Source organism: Rhineura floridana, chromosome 3 (assembly GCF_030035675.1).
Source record: "Rhineura floridana isolate rRhiFlo1 chromosome 3, rRhiFlo1.hap2, whole genome shotgun sequence".
Lineage (NCBI taxonomy): Eukaryota > Metazoa > Chordata > Lepidosauria > Squamata > Rhineuridae > Rhineura > Rhineura floridana.
Genome location: NC_084482.1, coordinates 220,947,186 through 220,964,871, shown reverse-complemented (window position 1 = coordinate 220,964,871; position 17,686 = coordinate 220,947,186). Strand labels below are relative to the sequence as shown.

General features: G+C 45.5%; 1 protein-coding gene and 1 pseudogene across 1 annotated transcript in view; both read left to right on the top strand.

The window, feature by feature from the left end:
* LOC133381689 (oocyte zinc finger protein XlCOF6-like) overlaps positions 1–4,896 on the top strand; it is a 38,656-nt gene extending 33,760 nt beyond the window's left edge. The window contains exon 5 of the mRNA XM_061621087.1: positions 1,585–4,896. Coding sequence (XP_061477071.1) covers positions 1,585–3,599 — 2,015 coding nt within the window. The 3' untranslated portion in view covers positions 3,600–4,896. The remainder of the gene's footprint in view (positions 1–1,584) is intronic.
* Positions 4,897–10,280: 5,384 nt separating this feature from the next.
* The window catches only part of LOC133381718 (zinc finger protein 208-like), a 32,774-nt pseudogene continuing 25,368 nt past the window's right edge, over positions 10,281–17,686 (top strand).

Below are 17,686 nucleotides of genomic sequence, written 5' to 3'. Positions count from 1 at the left end.
ACCTTGCTTTCATCTGGCCATGCAAAGATAACGTAAAATCTTTATTACGGTCCAAGACCAGCAATATAATTACGGATCCTCTGAATATCAGAGTGGAGAAAGAATAGAATACAGTATCAGTGCAGTGAGAAAGCTAAAAAGCTAAAACCGGGTCCACATAGTAATCTAGCTAAAACCTTGATCTAATAGACATCGCATTAGGTCCCTCCTGCGAGCCATAGCAGCTGTGCAGAACGAGGCGACCTCAGAGTGATCCGTGATTCTGAATCTGCTGTTAAATATTGTAAAATCATAGCTTCTGGGCTCAGAGGAAGATTAGATAAAAGTGGGGAGATGAACTTCAGGCGGAGATCTGAATAAAAAGGGCAGCAAAGTAGTACAAGGTTCACTGTCTCCACCGCATCTGCTCCACAGGGGCAAGTTCGATCATAACAATCGACTCCCCTGTATCTACCCTCCATTAGTGCCGAGGGCAGAACATTGAGTCGTGCCAGGGTAAAAGCTCTCCTGAGTTTCGGGGTAGATAAACTTGAAATGTAAGTGGCCAAGGTACAGGGATTTACATTAATACTGCATTCTGAATAAGCGGCAACTAGGCTCATGTTGTTCTGATACTCAACATCTTTGAGGCGTTGGATGATTGTTGTTTTAGCGGTCGTATGGCCTAGGGCACCAATCGCTGGGAGCGAAAAACCGAGAGTTCCGAGTTTGTGAATCATTACCCGATGCCATTGAGATTGGAAGGAATCTTCCAAAGTTAAGGGGGGCAATCCCGTGGGTAAAAATAGCAGCTTCATCCAGTAGTTAAATTTTAATATCCAAGCGTGGGTCTCAATCAGAAGGGCACCTAATTCCAAGCGTAAGGTCACATTGGGGACACATCTCGGAGCGCCCAAAACGGACCTCATGAATTTAGATTGTACCCTCTCCAACCATGCGTAATTGCCTCCACTACAAATTTGGGTCCCGTAAAGAAGTTGAGGAAGCACCTTGGCGTTGAATACTTGGACTGCTGCCGGAATGTACTGACCGCCCTTTGTATAAAAGAAGGTCATTAAACTCTGGCTGATTTCTGTGCCGTCGTAGCAGACTGGACAAAATGCGCATTCCAAGAACCTAAGGGGTGGAATGCAATGCCAAGGTAACTGAAGGCGTTGACTTGGTCAATAATATGGTTGTCAATTTGCCAGCGGTGTTTATGTCTACTTTTGGCAAAAGCTAAAACCTTACATTTCGCATAGTTAATTCTCAAAAGTTCATCCACACAAAAGGAGGCAAGTTCTCTTAAGAGACGACGTAAGCCCACCTGCATTTGGGATAACAGGGCAATGTCGTCGGCATATAGAAGACAGGTTAAGTGTCTCCTTGCAAAGACAGGAGGGTGAGAGTTTACTGCTGACAGGCATTTTGTCAGCGAGTTTATATAGATATTGAATAGGGAGGGAGGGCCATGCAAAGATAAAAGGGGGAGAATTATGGAGATGCAAAAATGGAGAAGCAGATAATTGGGCTTCATCTGTGATGAAATGCTTTGTTTTTGCCTTGAAATTCCAATGTGTTTTTTTCAACCCTCTTCCCCCTCAGCAGGTGACCGGCAGAATGAGAATTATAGAAAACCACAGATGGTGCCACTGGTAATAGCCAAGGCTGAGAGTCAAAAAGAGATATTTGGAAATCACAGGGGACCAAAAACGTCTGAAAGAAAGCAGCCAAAGAATGGGAGCAAGAAATCCTCTACTTGTCATAGTTTTCATCAAAGAACACACACCGGAGAAAAACCATTTAAATGCATGGAATGTGGAAAGAGCTTCAGTGTAAAAAATAGCCTTACTTCACATCACAGAACCCACACAGGGGAGAAACCATTTAGATGCAGGGAATGTGGAAAAAGCTTTACTCGGAACGATCATCTTATTTCACATGAAAGAACCCACACAGGAGAGAAACCATTTAAATGCATGGTGTGTGGAAAGAGCTTTAGTCAGAGCAGTAATCTTACTTCACATCAAAGAACCCACACAGGGGAGAAGCCATTTAAATGCAAGGAGTGTGGAAAGAGCTTCCCTCAGAATGGTCAACTTACATTACATGAAAGAACCCACACAGGAGAGAAACCATTTAAATGCAAGCAGTGTGGAAAGAGCTTTAGCCACAAGTGGTACCTTACATTGCATGACAGAACACACACAGGGGAGAAACCATTTAAATGCAGGGAGTGTGGAAAGAGCTTCAGTGTAAAAAACAGCCTTACTTTACATCACAGAACGCACACAGGGGAGCAACCATTTAAATGCAGGCAATGTGGAAAGAGCTTCAGTGGAAATGGTCAACTTAAATTACATGAAAGAACCCACACAGGGGAGCAACCATTTAAATGCAGGCAATGTGGAAAGAGCTTCAGTGTAAGCAATAAACTTACTTTACATCAGCGAACACACACAGGGGAGAAACCATTTCAATGCATGGAGTGTGGAAAGAGCTTCAGTGTAAGCAATAAACTTACTTTACATCAGAGAACTCACACAGGGGAGAAGCCATTTAAATGCAAGCAGTGTGGAAAGAGCTTTAGACACAAGCGGTACCTTACAGTACATGAAAGAACCCACACTGGAGAAAAACCATTTAAATGCAGGGAATGTGGAAAGAGATTCAATCAGAGCAGTAAACTTACTTTACATCACAGAACACACACAGGGGAGAAACCATTTAAATGCAGGGAGTGTGGAAAGTGTTTCAGTCAGAACAGTAGCCTTACTTTACATGAAAGAACCCACACAGGGGAGCAACCATTTAAATGCAGGGAATGTGGAAAGAGCTTCAGTCAGAGCAGTCACCTTACTTTACATCACAGAACACACACAGGGGAGAAACCATTTAAATGCAGAGAGTGTGGAAAGAGCTTCAGTGACAGCAGTAACCTTAAATTACATCACAGAACTCACACAGGGGAGAAGCCGTTTAAATGCAAGCAGTGTGGAAAGTGCTTCAGTCTGAACAGTAGCCTTACTTTACATGAAAGAACCCACACAGGCGAGAAACCATTTAAATGCTGGGAGTGTGGAAAGAGCTTCAGTCAGAGCAGTAAACTTTCTTTACATCGAACAACCCACACAGGGGAGAAGCCATTTAAATGCAGGGAGTGTGGAAAGAGCTTTAGTCGGAGCAGTGACCTTACTTCGCATCAAAGAACCCACACAGGGGAGAAGCCATTTAAATGCAAAGAGTGTGGAAAGAGCTTCAATCAGAGTGGTAGCCTTACACTACATGAAAGAACACACACAGGGGAGAAACCATTTAAATGCAGTGAGTGCGGAAAGAGCTTCAGTGTAAGCAGTCACCTTACTTTACATCACCGAACACACACAGGGGAGAAACCATTTAAATGCATGGAGTGTGGACAGGGCTTTAGTCACAGAAGTAAGCTTACTTCACATCAAAGAACCCACACAGGGGAGAAGCCATTTAAATGTAAGGAGTGTGGAAAGAGTTTCAGTCAGAGCGGTCACCATACTTTGCATCAAAGAACCCACACAGGGGAGAAACCATTCAAATGCAGGGAGTGTGGAAAAAGCTTCAGTGTAAGCAGTAGACTTGTTTAACATCACAGAACACACACGGGAGAAACCATTTAAATGTAGTGAGTGGAAAGAGGTTCAGTCAGAGCACACTTCACATGAAAAAACACTATGGAGTAACTTTTTTAATGCACGGAGTATGGAAAGAGATTCAATGAAAGCAGTAGGCTTACATCACAGGGGATACACAGGAGAAACAATTGAAATGTAGGGAGTATGGAAAGAACTTCAATGGGAGCTTTATTCTTCATCTTGCAGGCTACATAGATTAAAGCCCTATACAGGTTGGGGCCAGGATGCTTAAAAAATTATCTCACCTGTTATATATGCAGCCCATCACTGAAATCTGCATAGGATGGCTTGAAAGCACATAACAACAACAACAAAGTCCTGCCCTCTGTGAACAGAACAAAGTCATGTGGACGAAACAGGCTCAGTCTGACACTTGTGAACATGCATCCACTGGGCATGAAGCTCATCTTGAAATGCCTGTTGGGGGTGGCACTGGAGAACCTAGTAAAGTTAGGAACAGCGGATGCAATTCACTGTGTCACAGGCCACCTGTATTTATAGAAATTGGCCATCTCAAATTCTTTATAATTGATTTATATAAAATTATGTGGGGAAAAGTGGTGCAAACAATACAAGCCAAAATGAGAGTAAAAAGACAAGCTGCCACTTAAAGAATCTTTTTTTCCTTTGAGTTTTGTTTACAGTAGTTCCAAAATAAAATGTTTCTCATAGTATGAACATTTTATAAGGAGTCTGAGCGTTCAGCCCATGATCATGTCTATATATGGCTGAAGCTGTAAAGGGGTGAGTCAGGAGAATTTATTAGAATACAACATCAGCATCAAGATGTAGGGTTAGGATGAGAGTTCAAATGATGGAGTATAGTTGTAATATGAACATGAACTGACAAAGTCTAGATAGATACAAACTAGAGCTATAAAAGTCAGACAGCCTTAGGGATTTTTACCAGTTGTCTGTGACACTGGTCGAAGAAAGAACCACCTGCTCTGAGAGTTAAGCTCTATACACAACAAAGGTGAGACCACTCCTTTTCAGATGGAAATGCAATGTGACCTATGCTGTCCTTTGAAATGTAACACATTAGTGTACATCCCCGTTGTATGCGCTGTGTAAGATCTATGTTCTGATATATGGTTATGTCCACAATGTATAGTAAATTAGATGTATTAATAATAAATAGACACTGATAAACATTTCCTTTGTAACTATGGAATATTCTTCCTGATGAGATACGCCTGGCACCAACATTATTATCCTTTCCGCGTCAGATAAAAATCTTCCTCTTCTCCCAGGTATTTTCAGCATTTAATATGCATTTTAGTATGTGTTTAATTATGTTTTAATTCTTGATATTTTTAACTTATTTTTAAACTGCTTAATATGAGGTTTTAATTGTATGTCAGATGTTTTTTACCTGTTGTAAACCGCCCAGACAGCTTTGGCTATGGGGCGGTATATAAATTGAATTAATAAATAAATAATAATTTATTTATTTATTTATTATTTATTTTATTACATTTTTAGACCGCCCTATAGCAATAAGCTCCCAAATAATAAATTTGTTGATTGTCCATTAATTACCTGAGATATTCCTATACCTGAAAAGATTCTTGGCTGGGATCTCCGGCCACTTGGTTCACCTGGTCAGACCTAACTGCTGGCAAAAACTGTTGGAAGCTCAAGCGACCGCAAAGTTTGTCATATGGTAGCTGGCAGAGAGCGGACCAAGGGGAGAGACGCCAGAATTCTCAATCCCCTGCATTCACAGATTGAGATGATTTGAGGCCATCGCAACAGCAACCTGAACAGTGACTGCTGCGAGGTGGAACCACGCTACGCCAGGAGGAATAAGGATGTGGCAACCCTCTGAGATTGGTTGAAGTTGGACATTTCCCTGCATTGGAGACAAGGGCAGAAAGTGCCGCAGGGTGGGAGATGCAGGAGGAGAAGGTGCCCAGGCAGCAGATGAGAAAGTCAGCATTGGGAAGAGGGAGTGTACTAGTGGGGAAGACACCAGCACTGGAAGCAACTGTGGAAATGGGGGCACTTTAGCTCTGTTATCTTGAACACATTACCTTTTACACACAAATGCGTATATGATATATATCACACAGCACACACACACACACACACCTATCTTGCTGCTGCTACTGCAGGAGGCAAGAGAGGAAGAAGAGGTGCAATATTGGGACAGAAGGGAGGGAGGAAAATGTTGGCAGTGGGGGGGGGCAGAAGCAGCTTTTGCCACTCAGTCCTCCGATGGGTAAAGGAAAGGAGTTCTGGTTCCTAGAGAGGCAGGAAGTCTTAATCACATGGAGGGGGGAGGGAATATTGAAGGGGAAGTGGGGGGGCTGTCTTAATTCGTATTCCGGGTAAAGAAATAATTCGTGCAGAGGAGAAAGAGGTGCAAAGGGGGTGGAGGATTTGGTATTTTTGTTGGGGGGTGAGGGAAGGGGGGGCCACTCCCTCCTTTTCCTCTGGCGGTCCCTGGTGCATGCAATCCATTTGCAAAGTGCCGCGGGGTTGGCTTTGCAAGGCCGTCTTGGAAGCCAGAGCCCGGGCAAGGGGATGCAGCTTTGCAGAGGGGCACTTGGGGGGCGGCTGTATGTTGGGGGTTGATGTCCTGTGTTGTTTTGAGGGCCACAGCTGGGGGAGGGGAGCTGCCTTTGCAATTCCTGGGCCTGACAGGGGACTGATGAGGGAAGGAAGATTTGTTTTTTGGGAGGGGGAGGGTGTGATGGAAGAGCCCTCCCTTCCCTCTGGGAACCCATAGAAAGTGTGTGGAGGGGGCCTGATCCACGCAGTCCAGAGGCAAAGTGTGGCCAAAACTGTTTCCACTGAAGCTGCCCCCCAACCCTTTTGCAGGTCAGCCCATTCCCCCCAAGGATGGAACGCAGCTCAGGCAGGGGGGAAAGGGGGACCTCTTGATGCAGCCTTGTTGGGGGGCACATTGGAGGGGAGGGGAGAATGCTGTGCTGCTTTTCTGCCCCACAGCTGGAGGGAGAGCCCCTTTTGGATTTCCTCCACTGGAAGAGGGGCTGGTCAGTTTCCCTCCTGTCAGGCAAGGAAGATGGAGGGATGGAGAGAGGAATCTGAAACTGACCAGGCTCTGAATGGGCTTCTAGAAGCTTTCAAGGCAGAGGATGGAGGAAATGGATGACTAAATGTCCCCTCCTCAGCTGGGCTCCAGAGGAAGAGGCTTCTCCAGACATCCCCTTGGGAGTGTGTTGGAGGGGAACATCGAAGCCCCCTTGGAGTGGATCTCAGCTTCTCTTGCAGGATTGGCCCATCTGTGGGGGTGCTGGCAGCCAGCGTCCCCCCTGTCCAAAGCACAATAGCTGGGCAGTGGTCGCAAGAGCCCTGTAAGGTGGTCTCGGATGAGAGCCTGTGGCTAATGTAGTGGTTAGGGAATATTTTTCAACCCGAGGGCCACATTTACGCACAAGCAGCAGTCCAAGGGCCAATTTACTGTCAAATGCCAGAGTGGGTAGAGCTATGGATGTGTCACTGACATTGGTATAGTAGAGTCTCTTGTAGCCAGGAACAAGTCAGACATTTCTTCAGCGCAATTAATTAATTATTAGATTTATATCCTGCCCTTCCTCCCAGTAGGAGCCCAGGACAGCAATACAGAGCTCTCTAAGGAGCGGGGTCAGAGCATGGGGAGGGGGAGAGAAAAAAACTGCTTTCCCTCCCAAATGTTCCACTTTTGTTATGGGCCTTCACATCTCTACAGTAGTGTAGTGGCAAATTCAGAAGTGCAGGGTCCATTCGTGATAGCCATGCCCCCTCCCATCCTGTTCCTGCTGGGTTGAGAATGAGATGCATGTTAATGCCTTCTCCCACAGCTAGGAGCCAAAAAACATGGAAGGGCAAAGTGTTACCTACTGAGAAGAGTCTCAGCGGCTGGCTTCACCTCCTTTCACTCTGATTCACTCTAATTATCAGGAAAGAACAAGAAAGCATGTTAGAAGACTCTTCTCAGTGGCTAATACACTCTCCTTTCTTGCTGATTGGCTCATAGGTTGCTGGAGACATGGGGACTCTGCTGAGAGCCTGCTCCCAAAAAAGTAAGGGGTCTAAGACCTCTCTCCCCCCCCAGATCTATGCAGGTCTCTGGGTCTACTTTTTTTCAGCCCAGCCCACCTCACTGGATTGTTGTGAGGATAAACTTTTATGTGCCACTCTAGATTTCAGACATCCACTCTGTGTGGGACCTTCCACATCTGTGGAAGTGTGTGTGTCTATTGTATTGGAATCACAGTTTAATGCTGAACTATGTCCACAGAGACCCAGGTTCAAATCCCTGCTCAGGAGTGAAATTCAGGTGGTGTCCTGGGCCCAGTGACAGTGTTGTTGTGAAGACAAAAGGAGGGGGACAAATTATGTTTCCCACGGTGAGCTCATTAGAGGAAAGCCTGCACAGAAATATAAAAATATATTGAAATGTTTGGATAAACCTATAATAAGCAAATCAACTTATTACCCCAGTTGCTCAACCCTGTGTGGTGAGTTTGCTGTTAAGATTTCCACCTCGTGCATCACCTCTCCAACTTGGAGTAGTGTTCTGTAACTTGGTGCCCTCCAGGTATGGTTGGACCAACTCCCATCAGCCCTGGACAACATGGCAAAATGCCAGGGATGATGGGAGTTGTAGTCCAGAAATGTCTAAAGGTTAACTCAGATTATACAAGTGGATGGTACCAAATAACGTGTCCTGCTGATCTTGAAATGGATATATTGCAAGTAGTTCTTCATACTCTTTTCATTGCCCAGTGAGCTGAACCAGACTGAATGCATCTCATTTTTCCTCTCCCCATATTTCTGATGGAAAGACTGGAGGTGTTTTGCATCCCCAGGAAGCTCCAAGATGGAGTCATTTGACCAAATTCACCCCCAGTATTTCTTTACAATGTGTGCAAAACCTATTTTTTTGCCAACTGTCAGGGAGATGACATGGAATTAATATCTGTGCAGATTAAATTTTTAATTATATCCCTGATGAAAAGGGCCCAATAATAAAGCCTGAAATGGTTCACAATGTGACGAAGAAACTCTGTGGGGCTCAGGAATTAAAGACTTTACGGAAGCAGAAGCAGAGATGAGAGGTGAGGGGTCCGAGATGGGTGAAATTCCTGGGGGTAGCAAAGGACAGAAGAGGTGCCCAAGCATGGAGAAAAGTCTGGAAGAAACTGGAGAATGTTCTGAGAGAGATTTGGGGCCTTTAAGGCCTTTTGCAGATCAAGCATTGTGGGGGAAAACAACAGAGGAAAGGGACGTGCCATTTATTTATTTGGATTGAGGCTGCTTATAACATTCAAACCTCTGGAACCCAAATTTGCATGAAGGATGAAATCCCTCCCATCCTCCGTCTCTCCCCTGCAGGCCTTTGAGAGCTGCTCCCTACGAAACGTGCATCGTGGTGAAAACTGTGGGAGTCCCAGAGCTGGCCTAGTTTACTCCTCCCTCTCAGGCAGCGCCATGGCCTCAGAGGCACCGTCCGGATTGTCTCTTTTGTGGGATAGAGTGGAAAGAGCAGCCGGGCAGCCCAATCAGGTAAGGGGAGGATCATTGGGGGAGAGACCGAGGGGACAGCTGGGGTGCGTCTCCCTGAGCATAGCAGGGAGGGCTCTGGGAGAATACTACCTCTGAGGCTGCATAAGGAGAGCCTGCCGGATCAGGCCAATAGCCCGTCTGTTCCAGCAGCCGGTTCTTGCAGCGGCCGACCAGATGCCTGTGGGAAGCCTGCAAGCAGGACCTGAACACATGAGCACTCGCCCCACTTGTGATTCGGTGACACGTGTCTGGCAGAACTCTGGCAAAACTCCTAAAATACACTCTTGGAGAGGTGGGATCTTTTTCGAGAGTCAATCAAGCTCTGCCCTGCAATTGTGTCTGAGCAGTGTAAAATCCAGAAATACTCACCCCCACAAAAGCTAAATAAAAAGTAACTGTACTAAAGAAATGCAAAGAAAAAGAGAGTGGGACAGCTTCAAGAGAGTCACACGGCTTGGTACCAAAATACCTGATGGAACGCCTCTCCTGACACGAACCCACCCGTACACTACGCTTAACATCTAAGGCCCTCTTCCGGGTGCCCACTCCGAGGGAAACTCAGAGTCTGGCAATAAGGGAGAGAGCCTTCTCAGTGGTGGCCCCCAAATTATGGAATGATTTCTGTGATGAGGTGAGCCTGGTGCCAACACTGTTATCTTTTCGGCGCCAGGTCAAGACTTTCCTCTTCTCCCAGGCATTTTAGCATGTGCTTTTAAATTGCTTTTTAAAAAGTATTTTTAGATTTCTATATTGCTTTGGTGGTAAACCACCCAGAGAGCTTCGGCTATGGGGTTGTATATAAATGCAATAAAATTAATTAATTAATTAATCCCAGCGTGCCCCACTGGTCAGGCTATTAGTACGATATGAACCAAAGTGTAGCTGCCAAGTGTCCTGCTCTGTTCCAATTCCCAGCATACTGCCTCTGGCAGTGGAGGCATTGCATTGCCATTGTGGCTCATAGCCACTGATGTCCTGATCCTCCATGGATTTGTCCAATCTTCTTTGAAAGGTATTCAAGTTTTTGGCTGAGCAAATGGTACATTTTGGAGAAACTGCCTCTTCTTCTTTTTCCAGGATCTGTTGCCCTTCCAGGGTCTGGTGACCTTTGAGGAGGTGGCCGTGTATTTCACGGAGGAGGAATGGGCCCTGCTGGATCCTGGCCAAAGAGCTCTGCACAGGGAAGTCATGGAGGAGAATTATGAGACGGTGGCCTCTCTGGGTAAATATACTTTCCCCCCCTTGACTGATGAATGTTGAAGGTATGGATTTAGCACCTGTGCTATTTAACCTTCCACTGCTGTCGTGGAAATGGGTGCCTGGGCCCTGGATATTTGGGGAGGGACTGCAGCTCAGAAGGGGAACACCTGCTTTGCATGTAGAAGGTCCGAGGTTTAGTCCCTGGCAGCTCCAAGAGGGGTGAAAGGATCCAGTAGGAGGTGCTGGGAAAGGTCTTTCTCTGCCTGACATCCACAGCTAGTTGCTGTAAGCAGGCGGGACTAGATGGACCAATTCTCTGATCTGGTAGAATGCAGCTTCCTCTGTTCTTGGGGCTTTTTGATCATTCAGTGCGAAAAGTGCCCCTCCCTGCCACCTTCCGCTGCCCCATGATGAAAAATCTTACCTTGCAGCAGGAGGAGGAGAGGGCAGGAGCTCCCAAACTCCAGCAGAGCATTTTCTCCTGCATCCTCAACAGATCATTGACACTCTGTGCCTTGTACTCTAAACCCCCAATGGGAAGAGATGCTCCCGGGAGCACCTCCTGCCTCCTCCCTCTTCCTTCCTCTGCCCAAAGGTCAGCTTTTGTCTTTGAAGCAGGAAGATCGGCAGTTTGGAGAAGAGGAAGCGGAGGTGGAGGCTACAATTTGTAGGGAATGACCTCCAGAAGACAGGACAGAGAGCAAGATTTAGCTTTGCCAGCCCTGGTGGGAAGTCTGGAAGCAGAACTGGAGCACAGAGACTCTTTGACTCAGGCAGAGACACAGCAAAGGCAGCAGGCAAGAGGGACCCCGAGAAAGGCTCCTTGGCAGCTGGAACAAGAGCCGTTCCCTCAGCTAGCAGAGATCCCGGGAAAGCAGAAATTGCAGCAGCAACCTTGACGGGACCTTTGCTGCAGCAGGAAAGGGTCCAGAGAAGGCAGGAACCTGCGGTGATGAATGAAAAGCAGGGGAGGGTGATGGAGTCAGACCCCAGTTGACATCTGGGGCTAAGAGAGATTTCAAGCAGCAAAAGGAACCGCACAAACTGGAACCCAGAGTGGGACCAGGAGTTCAGTTTTATCCACTTTTGGGAAAGGTTTCAAAGCAGATTCCCACATTGGTTAGCTGAGGGAGTTCTCTCTCCTGACCAGGTGATGTCCTGTGCATACGACTTGCAATGTCATCTCAGCTGAGAAGACCAATTTTACTCCTTAGGCTACTTTTACCCATCAGTTTTTGCCGGCAGTTAGGTCTGACCAGGTGAACCAAGTGGCCAGAGATCCCAGCCAAGAATCTTTTTACGTCTAGGAATATCTAATGGCCGATCAAGAAAGGAAATCTTTATCAGTGTCTATGTATAATTAAGACGTCTAATTTACTATACTTTGTGGACATAGCCACATATCAGAACATAGGTCTTACACAGCACATACAAAGGGGATGTACGCTAACGTGTTGCATTTCAAAGGACAGCATAGGTCACATTGATTTCCATCTGAAAAGGAGTGATCTCACCTGTGCTGCGTGTGGACCTTAACACTCAGAGCAGGTGGTTCTTTCTTCGACCAGTGTCACGGACAACTGGTAAAAATCCCCAAGGCTGTCTGTCTTTTATAGCTCTAGTTTGTATCTATCTAGACCAGGGTTTCCCGACCTTTGAGCCACAGATGTTGTGGGACTACAACTCCCATCAGCCCCATCCAGTATGGCCAATGGTCAGGAATTATGGGAACTGTAGTCCAGCAACATCTGTGGACCAAAGGTTGGGAAACCCTGATCTAGACTCTGTCAGTTCATGCTCATATTACAACTATACTCTTGTTTTCATCATTTGAACTCTCATCCTAACCTGCATCTTGATGCTGATGTTGTATTCTAATAAGTTCTCCTGACTCACCCCTGTACAGCTTCAGCCATATATAGACATGATCATTGGCTGAATGCCCGGACTCCTTATAAAATGTTGATACTTTACGGGAAAGAATTTATTTTGGAACTACTGTAAACAAAACTCAAAGGAAAAAAGACACTTTAACTGGCAGCTTGTCTTTTTACTCATGTTTTGGCTTGTATTGTTTGCGCTACTTTTCCACACATAATTTTATGTAAATCAATTATAAACAATTGGAGATGGCCAATTTCTATAAATACAGGTGGCCTGTGACACAGTGAATTGCATCCACTGTTGCTGACTTTAGTAGGTTCTGCCCCGGTAGTTTGCAGCCTACTAAGAAGCTGGCTTTACGAGGTTCACCCCCAACAGGCATTTCAAGATGAGCTTCATGCCCAGTGGACGCATGTTCACAAGTGCCAGACTGACCCTACTTGGTCCACACAACTCTGTTGTATTCACCGAGAGCAGGACTTACCAGATCAAAATTACACCTTTCCTTATCTATAAAAATCTCTGTTTGTAACGGCTGAATATTTTCTGGTCAAAAGTAACTAGTCTTGTCTATTTCCTTCAAAGAGTCGGACCTCCATTCGTGTTGGGAAGAAAGAAAAGATCCCTTTATCCAGTATCCCAAAGATGCGACATCAACAGGTAGATGTTCAGCTGCGTTGAGGCCCCATTTTGGTTTGGAAATTGTAGGATTTTTCAGTTCCTGTGTAATATGATTCGTTGCAGATTAATTGACCCATCAGGGTGTGAGTTGTCCTGGAGAACATCTTTGATGTCTTTAAGAAGAGCCTGCTGGATCAGGCCAATGGCAGCATGCCTATAGGAAGCAAGCAAGCAGGACCTGAGTGCAACCCTTGCCCCATTGGGAGCACAGTGACTGTCTTAAAGCTGCAAAGTGCTCTCTGAAGCACCCTTCCCTCTACTTTCATAGTGCAGGGGGGGAGGGAAAAAAGATGCCTTTCAGATGGGCTGCCTGCCAGATAAGTCCCATGCACAGCCGATCTTTCTAAAAAGCAGTGGCTTCCGAAAGGGAACAGGCACCCACAGCCAAGCTGAACCCTTGGCTTGCCACCCCACACTGCTTCTTTCAACTTCAGGAGCTGAATGGGGCTGCTTCACAGAGCGGCGCTGGGAGGGAGAAGTGATTTCCATCCAATGGAAACAGCTTCCCCTTCCTTGAGCAAAGCCCCCTCCAACCGCTGATCAGCTGACTGGCAGGTGCAAGTGTGCCCCAGTCCAGCAAAGGAGCAATTGGCAGCCCATTTCAAGGTGCTGGTGGTTCTTTTGAAGCCTCACCTTTATCTGCCGCACATCTTATGTCAGATCGGAGGGTGGTGCCTTTATGTCCTCCCTGGAGACTTCCCATTCGCATCTGATCAGGCACTGTGAGGATGCTGGACTAGATAGGCCTGTGGTCTGATTCCACAGGGCTGTTCTGAGGAAGAGCCGCTAGGCTGAAGTTTCATTTCTACCTGCTGAGGAATCCCCCAAATTAAGATGGCTGGATTGGTTTCCACAGAGCCCCTGAGTGGAGATTTATGTACACCTCCAGGCAACTGGTCAGGGGGATAACTTGGGTCCCTGTACTAATCGGTTCCAGATCTAAAATCTTTGTTTGCTTTGGGGAGGAGAGGATAATTTGGGAATGTCAAAACTAGGCTTCACCTCTTGGCTGGAAGAGCATGATCCAGTTGTATGTGGCTCTGATGAAAGGGAGAGATCAGTAGGTATGGACTTGAAAGATGACTTAGGGAAGCTGTAGAAGGATTTCACAACACTAAATCTTGGTGGTCTCTAGGAACCTAGAGGGAGTACCCCAACACCTCAAATACCCCACGCTTCCCCCACATAGGTGTAGGGTTGGCAATAGCGTGTGCTATGTGCCTTTGAAGCACTCTCTATTTTCAGCAGTAATCAAAAGTGTGACATAAAATATAAATGCTTTCTTAAAAGAGGAAAGAGGAAAATTGCAAGCATGCACATTCACTCTCAAATCAGCAAAGCTTCTCAAATGGATCCTTAGCAGCAATGAAGTAGCTTGTAGGCATGAAAGATCTTCCTTACTCTGCCAGCTCAGCAGAGGGGCACCCCCATACCCCAAAAGCAATGCCCAGGCTGCTGGGACTAAGTGGTAGCTCAGAGAACATAGGATCCGCCTCTGGATGGTCAGGGAGTGATGACGTGTTCTTTATATACCCTCACGGATGTTCCCCCCTCTTACTTAAAGATGTTTTAATGTCAAATCTCTGAAATTAGTTGGTCACTAGCCTTCCACATCTCCTTCTTTCCTGGAGAGTGTCTGCCCCTGACTACATAAGTTGTTTTCAAAGTGCACGCTTGTTCAACTTTTTGAGATTAAACTTTGTGGTTTCTATCTCCTTTTGGTTTTGCTATTTGTGACCTTTGAGACTTTCTAAACCTCAAATATCAATCATTGGTGACCCAAAGTGACCTGCTCTTTTAAAGCTTTTCCCTAACAAATACTGATGCCATTTTATGATTAATTGAAACCCATAGAAACCCTAAAGTTATAATTTCTGTTTAATCAGTACCTCTATATTGGCATTATAATTGCATTTAAAGCATCTTCCTTTCTTGCACGTGCGTCCCAGGTTACCTTCCTCAGTTTATCCAGGATGTCTCCCTTTCATCTCTGAAATTAGTTGGTCACTAGCCTTCCACATCACCTTCTTTCCAGGTTACCTTCCTCAATTTAGCTTTCTTGGAGCAAACCAGGATGTCTCCCTTTGCATCCTCCAGCTTGCTATTGTGCTTTGCGTAGAGACATTTAAAATTTCTTGTAACGAATTCACTCTTGCTTGCATTCATTTGTAAAATATCCCCTATACATGATGAAGCTTCATCTCCTTTGAAACTAGATTTCATAGAGTTTAAATGATTTGAACATTGACATGAAATCGAGCCTTCAGTGTCATCGGCCCAGTTCTCTGCAAAGCTCTGCCAACAGAGGTTCAGCAGGCGTCTTCTGTTTTAACTTCGAAGCGCCTGCTGAAAACTGTTCTGTGCCGCCAGGCAGGCAATTAAGAGCATGCTCTTTTCACAACACTTGACCTTTGTTTTTATTGTATATTTGATGTTTTTAATTTATGGTGGTTGCCTTTTCTTAACGTGTTGTAAACTGCTTTGACGTTTCTAATGAAATAGCGGTATACAAAGAGCCTATAAATGAATAAATTGATGTGATATCTCTGGAATCAGAACAGCTGGAGCTAAGTGATGCCTTCATGTGCTCCCTGTAGACTTCCCATCTGCATCCACTTTGGCACTGTGAGGATGCTGGAATAGATAGGCCTGTGGTCTGATCCAGCCAGGCTGTTCATATAAGGAGGGGGTATGGCATCCAGGTTGAAGTTTCCTTCCCATCTGCTGAGAAATCCCCCAAATTAAGATAGCTGGATTGGTTTCCACAGTGTCACTGAATTGAGGTTTTTGAACAGTTTCTTGTCCACAAGAGACATTTGGATCTACATGTCCCTGTGCTATTCATCTCCAGGAGATCTAAGATCGTTCTTTGTTTTGGAGAGAGGAGAATAATTTCAGTTCAGAACTAACTAGCTTATCTGTAACTTTGAAAGAAATGTCAAATCTGGGCTTAGTCTCTTGGCTGGAAGAACAAGATCTAATTGTACAGGGCTTTGATGAAGGGGAGAGATTAGTCGGGCATTCCCCTTACGGTTCAGAGCATCATTGCAAACTCGTGTAGTGTTGGTCTTTGGCCATCCCTGTCTTAGCTCAGCTAAGTTTAATCCCTTGAATCTTCAGGTGGAATTTAGAAGTGTCTTTATCTGAAAACCTGCAGCGCAGCTGCCAGCCAGTATTGACAGTACTGATCTCGAGGGACCAGGGTCTGATTTAGTATATCACAACTTCATTTGTTCCTATATTTCTGTCTGACCGGCTCTTTTGACTGCAGTCAAATTATTAAGAATCAAGGAGAAGTGAGCTGTGCCCAATTTGTCCTGTTCTGCAGACTTGCTGCCCTTCTCTTCCCCCACACCCCACTTTTCATTGCATACTATTTTAGAAATATATATCACAGTTGTATGGCAGTAGGAGGAAACCCAGACAAATCTGGGCTTAGTGACATCAAGTGTTATATGGACCTGAAAGGAATTTATGTTGCTGTGTGAGACTGTAGGATATTCAGGTAACCTTGCTTTCATCTGGCCACGCAAAGATAACCTAAAATCTTTATTACGGTCCAAGACCAGCGGTATAATTATGGATCCTCTGAATATCAGAGTGGAGATAGAATAGAATACAGTATCATTGCAGTGAGAAAGCTAAAAAGCTAAAACCAGGTACACATAGTAATCTAGCTAAAACCTTGATCTAATAGACATCGCATTAGGTTCCTCCTGCGAGCCATAGCAGCTGTGCAGAACGAGGCGACCTCAGAGTGATCCGTGATTCTGAATCTGCTGTTAAATATTGTAAAATCATAGCTTCTGGGCTCAGAGGAAGATTAGATAAAAGTGGGGAGATGAACTTAAGGCGGAGATCTGAATAAAAAGGGCAGCAAAGTAGTACAAGGTTCACTGTCTCCACCGCATCTGCTCCACAGGGGCAAGTTCGATCATAACAATCGACTCCCCTGTATCTACCCTCCATTAGTGCCGAGGGCAGAACATTGAGTCATGCCAGGGTAAAAGCTCTCCTGAGTTTCGGGGTAGATAAACTTGAAATGTAAGTGGCCAAGATACAGGGATTTACATTAATCCTGCATTGTGAATAAGCGGCAACTAGGCTCATGTTGTTCTGATACTCAACATCTTTGAGGCGTTGGATGATTGTTGTTTTAGCGGTCGTATGGCCTAGGGCACCAATCGCTGGGAGCGAAAAACCGAGAGTTCCGAGTTTGTGAATCATTACCCGATGCCATTGAGATTGGAAGGAATCTTCCAAAGTTAAGGGGGGCAATCCAGTGGGTAAAAATAGCAGCTTCATCCAGTAGTTAAATTTTTATATCCAAGCTTGGGTCTCAATCAGAAGGGCACCTAATTCCAAGCATAAGGTCACATTGGGGACACATCTCGGAGCGCCCAAAACGGACCTCATGAATTTAGATTGTACCCTCTCCAACAATGCGTAATTGCCTCCACTACAAATTTGGGTCCCGTAAAGAAGTTGAGGAAGCACCTTGGCGTTGAATACCTGGACTGCTGCTGGAATGTACTGACCGCCCTTTGTATAAAAGAAGGTCAGTAAAGCTCTGGCTGATTTCTGTGCGGTCGTAGCAGACTGGACAAAATGCGCATTCCAAGAACCTAAGGGATGGAATGCAATGCCAAGGTAACTGAAGGCGTTGACTTGGTCAATAATATGGTTGCCAATTTGCCAGCGGTGTTTATGTCTACTTTTGGCGAAAACTAAAACCTTGCATTTCGCATAGTTAATTC